Source organism: Drosophila ananassae, chromosome 3L, assembly GCF_017639315.1.
Source record: "Drosophila ananassae strain 14024-0371.13 chromosome 3L, ASM1763931v2, whole genome shotgun sequence".
NCBI lineage: Eukaryota > Metazoa > Arthropoda > Insecta > Diptera > Drosophilidae > Drosophila > Drosophila ananassae.
The window spans coordinates 11,864,362-11,879,488 of record NC_057929.1 but is presented as its reverse complement, the minus strand read 5'-3'; the positions used below and the strand labels follow the sequence as shown (position 1 = coordinate 11,879,488).

Below are 15,127 nucleotides of genomic sequence, written 5' to 3'. Positions count from 1 at the left end.
GGCTTATCGTGAAATGCATTTACAGAACTCTTGATTTCCATTCGCTCTCGCTTTTTATGCCCGCGTTTTTTAGGATTTTTAAATGGCCGTCCTCAAATTGGTTTCAGTCGCTTTGCGTATTTTAATTTGATTTTCCATCGTGTTCTTTTTTTGATCGACCTTTTTTCTGCCTCTGGTCTGGCTGCAAAAACCAGAACAAATGCCTGCTGTTTATGTTAATGCCGTGGAGGTCCCTTCCACTTCCACTTCCACTTCCTGCCCCTTTATAGTTCACTTCAATTAATTAATTGATCTATTTAGCGCTGTTGTGTTTCCTTGCGGCTTAAGCGGATTCCCATTTATTATTGCATTTTCCTGTTTTCCGAAGGAATTAAAGACATTTTTTGTGGCCCAGTGCTGTGGCATTTTTAAGTAGCTTTGGCTTTAAGAGCCCCCAGCCATTTCGGCGATAAAAAGCACATGGAAGCGTTTTATGCTCCTGCTATTTCGGCACTCAGATCTTAAATTTCAAAACTAAAATTAGCACAAGGCGTAATGTTCTCAGGAAGGAGTATAAAATGCCTCCTTCAGATCTCCAGTCCAAACAGCCATATTTCTCTGAAGAACAATCATCGCCCTGGCGCTGGATTATCCCACATTCTAAATAGATCATGGCACTCGTTCTCATTCTTCTGAATGATTTATCACCCGGACTAGGGCTAGGGCTGGGGCTAGGGCTCCAAGACCCACAAATTTGGAATACGCACTCGAAAACTAGAAAGCCAGGCCCGCCGGAACAGGAGTAAGTGGCGCAAGATGGATGGGATATTTGTTAATGGATTTTAAACATAATTAAATTATGTTGGAAGCGATTGACTGCTAAGCTCGCTAAGCAGCTGGGGATAAAAGGTTATCTCCACGGGTTATCCATCGGAATTGGAAAACAAATTTCCCAGGCAATTAATCTCTCGACCTTTGCCAGCTTTTGGCCACATCGGAGCTTCCAGCACGCCGAGAGGCGGCCAGTGCAGTGCGGGAGAAGGAAATTAAAATTGATGGAAAACAATCAAGCGATGCGGGCGGGGCCGGCCCAGAGACATCTGCATAGACCTCAAGTCTATGTGGCCATAAAAAGCACTCCCAGCCACTCGACCAGAAAGCGGTAAATGCAATCGAGGCCAGACTGTACAGGCGGCAGACCACAGAGGTGCAGGGAGCAGCACCTTCTCCGGCACTTCTATTTGACATTATCGGGAATTCGGGAAAATGGAATTCGATTTCAACTCGAGACTCCACTCGACTTCGCCTGGCAGGTTCTCCAGCTTTCCGCCCGACTTTTCCGGGAAAAATGGCAAGTAAGGAAGGAGGGAGAGAGTTGCCTTTGAGAGGGACCTTTGAGCCGAACTGCTACTGCCAATCATTCAGTCTCTATATTCGGCATAAGTATACATTATACATGTACGTATGCTGTGGATGCCATCGCTTGCGACACTTCCTGGCCGGGCCTCCTCCTGCTTTGTCCTGATGAGCTCGTTAAAAATTGTTCAGGTATCAGGCCTGCCAGAAGAATTTTTGTGAAATTGTGAAAAATAAGTGGCGACAGGAGGCAGACCCCAGACCCCAGCCCCACCCCACCCCACCCCAGGCCTAGGCACGTAGGTTCTTCTGTGTAAGTAATGTTTATATCGTCAAATTCAACATAAATGCCTCACGTTAATAGAATTTATAATGAGCCTGCGCCTACTTTCGGGCGCCAGCATGCGTGTGTGCCCCGCCCACTGGCTCCCCAACACTGGGAGCTTCCTCATAATTGGCTGCCATTCCCAGCGGAATCGAAATCAAATTCATTTAGGGTCTCTGGCTAATGCCAAAAAGTATTAGCCCATGAGGGGGGTTAACGTTAACGGTGGGTGAAAAGCGAAAAGCGGGAATTATTAAGTGAAACTCATTTATGCGACACTTTGGCGGGCGTTCTTGCGGGCGTTGAAGCGATCTCGGGAGGCAGACTCAAGACGCACAGGGAACAGGCTAAGCCCCTAAGGAAAGGTGGCCCCGTCCAAGAAGCCTTCAAGGCAAGTTCTTTCAGCAGCTGTACTTACGTGTAAATGGGCTTGGTGTTGCCCTGACGATACCAGATGACTATGGAGACCTTGTCCTCGATCATGGTGCCGGGCAGCAGATCGCAGGGCAGGGCCACCTCCGAGCCCACCGCGGTGAGCACCTCCGAAAGGGGTCCTGGAACAAGACAATAAACAATAAACATTTGGATTAGTAAGTGCTTTCTATTATGATGATACACATTTCTTGCTTAGACTACGACTAGCTGCGGCTGGCATTTCGGCATTTGGGGCTATTGAATTCGGGCTTTGTGGCCTCCGGGCCTAATTGAAATACGTGAACTCTGACCTGGCCCTATCGCCCATCTGCCCATCGGCCTTTGTGCGCCGGCTATAACTATAAATTGACTGACAGCTTGATTTCCCTTTGAAGATAAAGCCCGCTCGCTGAAAGGGTTCCAAGTGCCCGGAGAGCGAAGAGCGGCCGCTATTGTGCGGATTCCGATATGGAGCCGTCATCGGCGCAGCGAGTGGCGCCTCCTCAGCCGCGTTTTCGATTCAGCTTGGTGTGGTTGAGTTCAGCAACAACAGCTCTGGTGCGTGCCCCAGCCCAGGGGGGCCGGGAGTCGTGCTGTGAGGAAGGTGACATGGGCTTCAATTAGTCGTCGACCTTTTTGGCGATGAGTACTGGGCTTCTCTGTAGAAGGAGAGTCTCTGAGACCTCAGCCCAGACTCTAAATGTCTCTCTTTTGATTTGAAAACTATCTACTAATGCAGATGCCCCCTTTATAGGGTGGTGTCTATAGATACTAGACCCCCGCGGGCAGCTTTGCCTTTTTTTGGTTTCATGAAAAGGCATTGTAATTACACGAATTATATTTTCCATATTTTGGATTGCAACACCACCATAAACTCCAACAGAAATAAAAAGCCATCGCATTTAGACACGTACGACACGCCCTTCCGAAGCTCCCCAGAACTGAGCGGAGGTGGAGGCCCTGAAATGGGTAACCAATGAACGTTGAATGGCTTTCCAAATATTAATCAATATTTATCTAGATTAGCTGCGTGTGTGCCCCCCCGTTGCCAGAGCAACGATGCCACTTCCTGTTTACTCCGACTGGAATTCAATTATTATAATGTGTTCTTATTGCCCGATTAATGGGCATTTTATAATGATTGCGGGGGAGTTCCAGGCGAGAGGCACATGGCGCAAGAAGGAGGCTCTCCCAACCTCTCAAATAAGAGTTCTAAGTGGAATGTATGTTGTTCTAGAATGGAAAACCAAAACTAATTAAACAAGATAGGCAACAAGTCTTCCTCATTAGCTCTTGGGGGTGGAGGGCCAGCCAGGCCAGAGTTTCCCAATCGAAATAGTTCCGAAAAATCATTGCCCATCACTCCACTCTCTTCGCGCCAGAGTTCGATTGTGGCGCTTCCGGATTTCCGAGCCATAAGCAACATTTGCCATTGGGCAATCGGAATCCTCTCCCAGTCCGATATGCATAAACACATCTAATAAATTAGGGGCCAAGTGGAGTGGCATGGCAGTGCGAGTGGGAGTGGGAGTGGGGAGAGGCGCCACAGAAATAAAATAAAATTGGTAGAGCAATTGGTAATCGGATGAATGATATAATTCATTGAGGCCAAATGCAATTTGTTATGGAAGCGAGAAATGGAATTCGTTTCTGGGTCAGCAGATCAAAGCGATTGGGCGACGAGCGCAATGAGTGCGATGGCTAATTGCAGTTCGTGCAACATTCAAATGGGCTTTGGACTTTTGCAATCCCCCTGCCGGAAGCTGCCACAGATGAGGCACAGAGGAGATTTATTGTCACACGATCTGGAGTGATGGACTGATCGCCCAGAGGACAGAAGTGGCTTTCAGTGTAGCCTCTATTTATATTGCTTTTATTTTGACAAATTCTGTCGGATCTGCGGCAGGGTGTCGGACATTTGGCGGCTAATGGTGCGTGCTACAAATTTCCCGCATCGCGTAGCTATAATTAAGCGGATCGGAGATCGGAGCGGCAAGATGTTGCTCGTCTCGACTCGGCGCTGTTGTCGCCCCATAATTGTGCCACTTTAAGTGGGCGTCAACACGATACGGCCAAGTTGTTCCGCCTCGAAACGAACTTGTACATTCCGGCCGTGATGGAGATCGTTACAGCGAAGAACTAATCCCGGACGAGGCCCGGGGGGCCCAGCCACTCTTTCAAGTTCGGGGAATATGGAATTATGTGTCATATTCAATGTTTGTTATGTTCCTGGCGTGTTTCGGAGTTCTCGGAACGCGGCAATAAAATATTCAAACCCCTTTCCCATATTTTATATCAGTTCACAGTTCAGGCTCTCCAGGAACACAATTTATAGTCGAGTGGGGATTGAACGGGCTTATTTTAGACTCTTTTTCCCATTTTTCAGCGAAAAGAGCTCTGCGATGAATGGAGCTCCGAATGAAAATTTATTTAATGCACATTTTATAATAAACAGCGAAAAAACAGCCCCTGGCCTCTGGTGCGAAATGGCTCTAATGGAAGCATTGAATTTCCATTTGAGGAAATGCATTTATTCTCGTTCGCCTCCCCGTCGAAAGGCATCCCCCGGGGCAGCCCCCGTCGCTAAGCTCATTTAGAACAACTCTCGGAAAACAAACAAAAGTCCGGCCGGCCAAGTGCCCGCCCGGCAATTATCCAGTCCATCAGTCATGCATCCCGATCCCGGCCAGCTTATTTATTTATTTGTTTGTTTGGCCTGCAACTGTGAAAATATTTTGACAATCGCCTCAAGTGATCCCCGGCCCCGGTCGATGAGGTAATTATTCAGATCATTTGTACTGCCCAGCGCCGCAGGGCCTCTTTGCTGGATGGAATGGAACGGAATGAAAGAAAGAAAGCCCTTTGGAGAGCCCAGTGTGAGATCGATGGAGCTTTTCTGCTTTCTTGGCGCCAACAATTGAACAACAAAGGGCAGTGGCAGTGGCAGCTCGACGAGAAGAATAACAAATAGAAGAAACCATACAGCAGTACAGCAGGAAATAAATCAAATTAGAAATGTTTATAATGCTTTTTCCTTACATTTCCCAGAGGGAGAGAAGGGCTGGCGGAGGGAGTAGAGTTCTGCCGGCGGAGAAAAATCCAAAATTGGAATCCCCTCCAGAAGGCCCATTCCCCAATCACTTCCCACCTGAACGGCGATTCGACAAACAATTGCCTTTGCTGACGACAAATTGCCAATGACTCTGAACGACGCCATCGCCATCGACATCAACAGCAACATCGACATCAACATCAGCAACATGCACGCCACTCCAGCAACATCAACAGCGATTGTCGTAAAATGTTTCTTTGATTTTCATTCCCCTGCTGCCTCGGATCTGGCCCCTTATTTCTATATTTTCAAATAAGAGAGGCAACAAAGTGGGCTCCCAACCGCCTCCCCGCACGTGACCAATGACAATTGGCGAGCTGCTGTCCATTTATGACCTCCCGGACAACAAGTCAACAGTTTGGTCGTTGTCGCCGATTCGGGCTTTAATATTTCCTGCAGCCGAAGAGCTGGAGGCGCCTCCATCAAAAAGTCGTAGGCGGAAGTTGAAACGGCCGGGGGCTGGGGCTGGGGCTTGGGCCATAATGCCAATAATACGATTGCCGATTGCCTTTGGTCGCCCAAAGTGGTCGAGTGGCCAAGACTCACCTAAATTAGGTCCGAAATTAGCCAGAACCCTGGCGCCCAGGCCTCCTCTTCTGCGAACCCCTCTAATAAACTTCTTTTGTTATTTCTGCTCCTCGGAAGTTGTAAAATATGGAAAATACTCGATAACCGCCAGTCCTCCCGACCGACAACCCGATAAGCTCTGAGTTATTTTATTCGATTTTCATTAGATTGACTTTTGGGTTCGGGCCTGGCCAATTATTGTTATGCAGGGAGCAGTCGCCTCTCTGGGGGGCTTCCCTCCTGATCGAAATTGACTTTTCGGGCAAGTGCTTTTAGGAGAGTTCGAGGGTCAAGGTCTCAGCAGCTAGTGAGGCTGTTTAGAACAGCATGCCCCAACGAATTCCTTCAAAAGTCTTCACTCCTCCGCTCATAGTGCTCTGGCGTTGGTCTTTCCAGGAATTTCCTTAAATAGCGTGTCTGACCCACATCACCCAGCCTGGCCAGTGCCCAGCCCTGCAGGTAATGCTCCGAATTAATATTTATTCAACCCCACCGCCTACCGCTGATATGTTTGTTACTTTTCGTCGCTGAACGCTCGACTGGCCCGGACTGAATCTCAAGCCCAATGCCTTCGCGGCCGTCAGACTAATTTTATGATGGATTACTGGGAATGGAGCGGAAATCCAACCACCCACCTCTGAGCCTGCACTGAGAGAAACACTTGGCCTGAAAGGAAGGAGTAATTAAGTGATGGATTGGAGGCAATAAATATTTTTCGAGTAGTGTCCCCGAAGAGGTGGTTGCACTTATCGCCTTCTCGGGGCTGGGGCTGGGATTGGGACGGGGACGGGGACTGCGACTGGGCTGTCCATCAACCCCCACCTGTCCGCTAATAGAACCTCAAAGTGCATTTGCCTTTGTTGACATTTGTGAAATGCAAACAGAACACGCAAGGCGATAGATAGCAGTCTCCAGCGGACATGCAGCGATAGGGACAGGACAGAGAGACCCGTAGCCGTAGACCATCACTCACGGCGATTAGATCGCCGGGCGGGTAATCGAGTGTGGCTCGCGAGATACGGGTGCCTGGTCGGGCGGATAGACAGATAGACAGATAGTGCCGCGGATACAGATTATGTGGGAGCTTCAATTGAATTTTACGATTCCAGTGCCCCGCCGACCCGACCCGCCGGGGAATGCCACATGGGGTTAGAGTTCCCTCCGAACTCCAAACTCCGAAACGGAGTTGTCTCTATTTACGATATTGACTCGGGAAATCGTGACTTTTCCATAATGAACGGGATTTACACGTGTTTATGGAGGGTCATAAATGGTTCGACACCTCGAGGAATGCCTGTTTTCGTAGCCTCCTAGCCTCTGGCCTCCCAGCCCCCTTTCCGAGTCGGAAATTTCCTTTTGTAGAAGTGGAGAAGTGGAGTTGGAAATGGAATTATTATTCTGGTGATTCTAGCAGCGAGTGCTCGGCACTTACTCCTTTCCCGGCAGAAGGAGGAGGAGCAAGCTCTCAGACTGCATTAGGATGAATAACTGAAAAGTTCGCCCCAAAACACCTGCTCCTTCACCTTTGACAAAGCTCTGACAATCAGAGTGCTTAAGTGCTGCTCCCCAAACAAATGAGACGTCGTTTCGGCTCATGCGAAAGTTTCTTTAAAGTCGGAGTGCACCCACTCTGGAAGGAAAATAAACAGGGGCGTAGAGGAGTAGAAGAGGGAGGACTGGATGGATCGGCTTGGCAGGGAGAACCTAATCGTTGTGGGACATGAAACCCAGGCCGCATCGCATTACCTATCCTAGTCCTACTAGCTCGTCGAGCCGGAGAAGAAGATATTATGCAAAATAATATATAATTTTGATAGCACCCAATTTGAGCCTGTCATAACAAGAGCAGCCCCCAGTCCTCCGAAAGTAGAGGCCTCTAAGCCGAATCCCAAAAATCGATATATGTAAAAAATGTTTGCATGACTTTGGGAAATTTAGCAAACTTTCTTGCTTTCCTTTGTTTTCCTCTCGTTTTTTACGCTCGTCCTTGCCAGGGTGTGTGTGGGAGTGGGAGTGGGAGGGCCCTGGGCCCTGTCCCTCCCCCTGGAAGCTTCATTGATATGAAAAATATCTTTTAAATGCAATAAACCAACGAGAAAACGATAGCGAGTGGGTCGGGGGCCGCCCCACGCCGCTCCAAGGGCGGTTGCGAAAAACAAGACTCATAAAATTAATATGATATAATAAAGAAAAATTTGCAAGCTGCCAAAAGCATAACGATTGATTCTGAATTATAGCCCAAGGGGCAGTAAGCCGAGGAAAGCGGAGTGGAGTGGAGTGGAGTGGAGTGGAGTGGAGCGAGAAACAGCTGCGGTTGAGCCAATAGGGCATAGAGTGGTGGTACTTTTGGGGCAAGAGTTTATCTGTTTCTGGAAGTATGACTTCTTAGTGCTCTCCTAGTAGTACCTAGTCCTAGTATACAAGACTAGTCATGGTATCTAGTAGGAGTAGCATGATGACTTTTAATCATAGTTACTTGAATTGTACAATACCCGTTTCTTGCAGAGCAAAGCTGTATCTACAGTAAGTAGCTCAAAGTACTGCACTTTTCTAGATGTATCTCACAGTACCTAGTAGTAGCATCTAGTAGTAGTATCTAGTATCTAGTAGTACTCATTATTAGCAATAATTGCTTGAGTAGTAGAATCCCCGCCACTTTTAGAGCAAAGCTGTTTAGAAATGGAACCAAATAGTACTCTTCTGGTAGAACCTTATGGTATCTACTTGTATTAGTTATGTTCTCTTGATATTCAGTGGTATTTGCTTGGATTATAGAATACTCGGTTTTGAATACTTTTAGAGAAAAGATATATATGTATGTATCTACAAGTAGAACCCCATGATCTATAATGTTATTTTGATTAGGAAAAGGGTGCTTGGATCTATCATAGTCTAATATTACTGATCTGTATCTTTCAGATATTGCCTCCGATCTATAGTCTCAAATGAGTCTCAAACAAAGAACCACTAGTATTCTGGACACGAGTGTACCTTGGAGCAGAAGGCAGAGCAACTTTCTTTTGCAATATGTTTGCTGGGGAGGAGCGGTCGGGGCAGGCAGTTGAGGGAACGAAATCAAATCGAATAAATAACACGCAGCCGGGCCGAGGAGGCCCCTAAACAAAAACAGGGCAGCCCAGATATGTGCGGCAATCAGCGGCAGAAAAGCCAGAAAAAAGAATACTTTCGATGCCGCAAGGAATCCGAGGGATTAGGGGAGCCCCGAAAAAGTGCCAGCCAAGGGGAGAGGCGGTGCGGTCGGCCACTTGCTCCACATGCAGCGAAATTAATCATGGCATTGTTCGGCGCTTTTCAAAATAATAAATACTTCAGCGCGACTATGAAATAAATTACTCAAAATCGTTTCATTTCATTCTCTATCGCCGTGGCAGTCGGAGTGGCATGCCACGCACTGGATCACGACAACAAAGAGACATCCACAGATACAGATACGGAATCGAGTCGGAGTGCTGCAGATCCGGGGGTGGATCGCGGGACAATTTTAACTTTTCGGTTTCAGTTTTCAGTTTTGAGTTTTGAGTTTTCCGAGGCACTCCCGGCACCCGGCCCCCATCCCGCGCACGTGTCAACCTCTGAGAACGAAATGCCAGGGGAATTTGTTGATCATTAATAACGTGGCACAAAAACATTTCGGCCACTTAGGAGCCATGAACGGGGCGGAGCACGGAGCACGGAGCGCGCCAATTCCCAGACAGTTGTCAGCGGCGAGGAAATAATAAAAGTGCCTGTGGCCGGAATTAATCACAGCTCCAAAGTGCTCAGAGCCTAGACTCAAAGCCTTAAAGCATTAAAGTTTAAACTTTAAGCTCGTGTGAGTATTTTCGGCAGATTCTAATTCAACTTTTTGCGGCAACCTCGCCCTAGATAGACTGGAACTGGAACAGCGATTATTATTTTAGTTTCTGCTGCATATATTTTTGTTTTAGTCGCAGCCACTTCCGCCAGAAACTGCCTTTGTTTCGGCTTTTTCGGGGCTGGTGCAGCGGGAACCAGAACCGTTTGTTCTGGAATGGGCAGTGGGAATATTTATATTTCAGCGCCTCTCGGCCACCCCTCTTGGCTGCAGTTCCAGTCAGTGGCTCTAATATATGGCCCGCGTCTTGGTGCTTTTTTAATTTGGAGCAAAATGTCAAAACTGAACAGAAAATTAGGTAAACAAACTATAAAGGCAGATTATAAAGGCCCATAAACACAAACAGAGACACGGAGAGGGGCTCCTCGAGATATGCAAATGGTTCGGGGGAGCTCTGATAACTTCATTAACAAATCGGAGATGAGAGTGGTGGGAGGGCGACTAATTTATAAATTATTTGCGAATATTCATGGATAGATCTTCAGTCTTAAAAACACTTAAAAAGGCGTCTCATAACTTGGCTTTTTATTTAAATAAGAGGGCTTAGGGAAGCCAAGGCAACTGAGTTATATGAGAGCCACTTAAAGTAATATTTTAGTTCGTAAATATTCATGTCTTCTGACTCCAACTGACTTTTAGTCTATTTTTTACATTTATTTCTCTGTTGAGAAGAATATTTATTTATTGCACTGGGGAGGGGGAGTGGGATGGGCACTCCCACCCTCATCACTCCCTCTCGGGATAATCCACCCATCAATCGAGTGGGAATATTTATGGGCCGAGTGCCTCTAATTTGTAAATCTCAAACTCATCAGCGGCACACACTCGACAGACGCAGATAATTTGTCAGATAATGGCGCATCTATCAGTTTTTGACAAGATTGATGGCTAGATAATGCGATTGATAAATCTCCATTACTCTTCGGCATCTGGGCATCCCAGCATCCTTTCTCTTCATTTTTCTCGACTTAATTTGGGGAAAAGCGACTGCAGAAGGATTTCCCAGAGCCCTCCAGAGCCGCTGAGACAATGATTTGATTTTGGCCATGTCACTTGCCATGTCATCATCCCTCGGAGAGGTGATTTCTCTCCTGATTTCTCCACGCCCTCCATTTGTCAAAGGCAAGCAGGGCACTGCGAGAAATCCTAGCAGAAAGACATGCCTTTCCCTCCACGTCTCAAGCGGAGTGTTCTTCCGGTGCACCTCTGCCAAGAAGCTTGGAAAATGTATCAGGCAATAAAAGTGTCCACTGATTGGCACCATCCGTCGGATGGCATTCCAGTCTCAATCAGACACTAATCCACTCGCCCCAGTCACTCTAGTCATTGTGATGGAGATGAGGTGACAGTTACTCCTCCAGTTCCTCCATTCAGGTGTGATCGTTAACCTCCAGGCCAGACTTTATGAGGGCCTGGTCTTTAAACTATTGGATTTCCATCGACTAATCGCTACAGCCCCATAAGATGGAAATAGTATCGTGTTATTGAGAACCAAGACACCTATATTTGGACCCTCGAGCCATAATAAACCTTGATTGCCGGGCAGTCTCGAGTCAAGTGTCCTCGGAAGACCCCCGTAATTACATTAAAAATTGATTCGAATGACTTGTAGTCCCGAAATTAATTGTTACCCGAACCCCTGCCAGCTAGCCTTCCATCAATGAGCCAGCATATCGATCACGGGGAGGATTACCATCGATTTTCCGGCCGGCGAGTAAACACGGGACTCGATTCTCCCCCTGTCCTCTTGAGCCATAAAAAATAGTTGAAAGCATTTCCCAAAAAAGAATCAGGAAAGACACAAACATAATAATGCACAACAATAACAAGAACGGAGAGAAAACCCCTCCCCTCCCTCCCTAGCCGGAAAATCGCTTATGCAGGAAGCACTTTTCTCCACGCCGAGATTTTCCTCGACATGCAGCGGGAAAGGAAACCTCTTATCCTAACCCGCTCTAGTTCTCTATGTTATTTTTTCTCCGCACAGCGAGCGAGTTTGTGTGGGAACGTGATTTCAGCATAATTCCGTATATCAGGACACAAATGGGGCATGCCACACGCTCGAACAGGACCCTCGAGGCGAAGCCACAGTCACGGCCACAGGCTCAAAGGCAGGACAGTCGCACAAGCCGCAAATATAGAAGCCAGACTGCACTTTTGTCGGTTTATTGTGCCGCCTTAGACGGGTCCTGGGACTGGGAGTGGGTCTGGTCCTGGGCCTGGGTCTGGGCCTGCCAGCTGCCTGCTTCCAGCCGGGTCAAGTACGTTATAAACCGAGTGCCAGGCAGATTTTTCGCCAGGCAGAAAAATATAAAAGCGGGCCAGACCCGAAAAGTCAAGAGTGTTGAAAAATAAAGTCAATGGAAGGCCGAGAAACACTTTGACTGATTTGTATGTGGAGCATATGTGGCCAGGAGAGGTGGCTAAGAAGGTTTAGTTGAAGTCTAAAGACAGGATTCTGTATTCCATACTTAAACGACAAACAGCTAAGACAGAAGCCAGACAGAAGTCATGTCTATTTTCCATTTTAGCTCCATAACCAACTAGTTAGAACTCTTTAGCCCGCCCTCGCTGACCGTTGAGGCCAGAATCGAAGCGAAAACGAAGCGGTATCCATTGATTCACTGAGTGCCAATTTACAAATCGAAAAAGCAGGCAGCCCTGGCCGCCAATGCACAAACAGCAATCTCAAGCGGAATCCGACTCGGATCCTGAATGGCAATCGGAGCTGGCACAGAGAAATCGAGAAAGCGGAGGGCAGGAGGGCTCCACAAACATGAAAACATGAAAACTGAGCGCTTTAATATTTTGAGCCCATTGAGTTTCGAGCCCGTCCCTGCCGGACATTGCATTGGCCCGCCCGATGGCCACCACATGCAGGGATATGCAGGAATGTTTGTTCAGAATGTTTCCCCGGGATTTTCCAAAAAATTTTCATTCATTCATGCTGCTGGCTGTGCCGGATCGACTCGGATTGCGATTGGGAATCGGCATCCGTATCTGCGAGGATGCTGCAGATACGCTGCGGGTGAGTAATTTTTCAAGTATTTTCCATATTTTCCCATGTCGGTGGGTGTTTGTGTGTGCTTAGCTCCTGTTGGCAGTTTCCTCTTCTCCTGGCGGGGGCGATGGCGTCCCAATAGCCTCGAAAATCAAAGATTAAAATGAGCAGCAGAGAAGCCGAGAGGACCTACGGCCCACGGTATTTGCCAGAGTGTTTAGCCCCGGGATCAGGGTTCGGGTTTCGATTTCGTCACCAGATGCTGCTCCCACCCGCTCGACCAGGCGGCAAGCCGGCGTTTTTTCCACAAATTATTGTACAAATATTTGACTTTCAAAGAGGACGCCGCGGCCGGCTTCAGGCGTCAAGAAGCGAAAAAAGCCAGGAATCGGGCTACACATTTATTGAATTAATGGATTATTTCGGCGTCGGAGCAGCTGCGACCTCAGTCCGATTTGTTTTTTACGTTTTCCCCGGATTATTATTCAAAACATTGCGACCTTTTTTATTGATACTCGCGCTCCCCCAGCTCCTGGTGTCAGCTATTTCGAGCTCTCCAGTAGAAATCCCAGCCAATGCGTTTAATTAGATCGGGAATGGGCACTCCGATTCTCATTTTATGGCAGCCGGAGGTGGAAAATCAATTTCCAGCTGCGGAGGAGAAAGGAATGCCTGTGGAGCTGGAACTGGATTGAGCACCCTTTGACCAGAGACCAGAAACACTTCAATTGGGTCTGCTCCAGTCCGACCCGAATGTGATTGAGTGGAAAAATCAGAATCCTAGACCTTTGCTTGGGTTTTCAGAGCCTCTTTCGAATGGAGTTTCAAATAGTTGCCCTGCATATGTTTTCCGGGTCACATGGAGGGGTCTGTAAGTGATCACCTCTGCGGGCGTCCCCTTAGAGCGACGCCTATGACCCTTCGGCCCTTGCATGTCCGAATTACGTTGAAAAAGGCCCACAGTCACAGAGACCGACAGTCGGAAGGCACAAAGACCATTTCACAATTTTCTGTTCCAATTGGCCAAAACACACACACGCACACCCCGACAGGGCCCGGCCTCTGTTTAGACCATGGCTTTTTATGGCCACACGAGTTTCTGTTGCGGCCACTCCGTCCAGTCCGCACAGAACGGGCCAGAACCGCAATTTGGCCAAAAAGTTGAACATTAAAATGCACTTGTTAACAAGTAATTTGTTGGAAATGGCAGATATTTGCTTATCGCAGCCAGGGATCAGTTTAGCCGGCCGAGAGGTTGAATATTTGATTAGACATGGCCTCGTTAGGGGCCTAGAGGGATGGTGGGATGGTGGGATAGTGGGATAGTTGCGACCCCCTGTGGGAGCTCCGTATGCGGACAAGTGCATCACTTACAATTAAGATGGTAATCACTCGGAATGGCGTTATAAATAAGTCACTGGCCTGGGCCTGTACCCGGGCGAGGGGCCATAACGAGGCAGCATCTGAAAGCACTTAGAGAGCAGGACTCTCCCACCACCGCCATCCGTTCGGCATGAATTTAATCTTTATTGAAGGAGTCGGGGCGAGTCAAGTGGGAGGAGAGTGCCGCGGCCTCAAGTGTCGTCTGTTTTTGGACCCGGAGTCTGGTGCTCCGGCAATCCCCGCAGGCGAGACAAAATCAATTCCAATCAAACAAATGCAGCGAGTCGGAGTTAGAGTCGGAGGAGGGCACATCCACTCAAGCGAGCCAATAAAAACTGAAGTACAAAAAATAATTTGGGGTGTACTGCTGGGGTGACAGGGAAGGGGCTGAGCTGAACTGAAATCAAAATGAAAATGAAAATGAAATGAAATGAAATGCATGTAACAAAATAATTGGGAATAATCGAGTTTAAATCGCATTTGGCTCTGACAGTGACGACAATGACACAATCGTGGTGATCTGGACCGGGAGGGTGTCTCTCGAGGGTGACGAGGGTGAGGAAGTTCAACCGCCAGGCCCAAATGTTACAATTTCAGGGGAACAGAACAGACTAGAAAGTAATTATAAAGTTTATGGAATAGTTTCCCAAACAGAGGACCTATGACTAAGGGGCTATCCTTCGCCTTCCTTGTCCTTGACTCTGCCGGGAAAAAGTGTTGGTCACAGAGCGAGTTCCCGCTGGGAGGGCCTGCCTCCGAAGCCCAATACAGTCCCAGAAATCTCCGAAAGTCAAGAATGTAATCTGTTTCCCATTTCCCCGTGCAATAACCCTCCCCTGCTCGGCTCAGGCCGCCAGATGTTGGGTCTGTCGGCTACGCCTCCGCCCCCCTAATGGGAAAACTGAAGCGAAGCGGGTTCTGGGCCCTCCCGCCACAACGTCCGTATAAACAAACTCATTGACATGTTCTCTAATTTCATTTGGATGTCCGTGAAATGTCATTATGGTCCGAGGGGAAGCGGCATTTAAAAACGCTGAATTTTTTATGGAGCGCGGTTCGTGTTCTGCTCCCTGATGGTTGCCCCGGCCCAGGCCCAGGCCTGGAAAATCCTGTCTA

General features: G+C 48.0%; 1 protein-coding gene across 1 annotated transcript in view; it reads right to left on the bottom strand.

Annotated features, from left to right (window-relative positions):
* Positions 1-15,127, bottom strand: part of LOC6496153 — a 40,078-nt gene that overhangs the window by 13,061 nt on the left and 11,890 nt on the right. Inside the window, exon 3 of the mRNA XM_032451248.2 lies at positions 2,079-2,214. Within this exon, the coding sequence (XP_032307139.2) occupies positions 2,079-2,214 (136 nt within the window). The remainder of the gene's footprint in view (positions 1-2,078; positions 2,215-15,127) is intronic.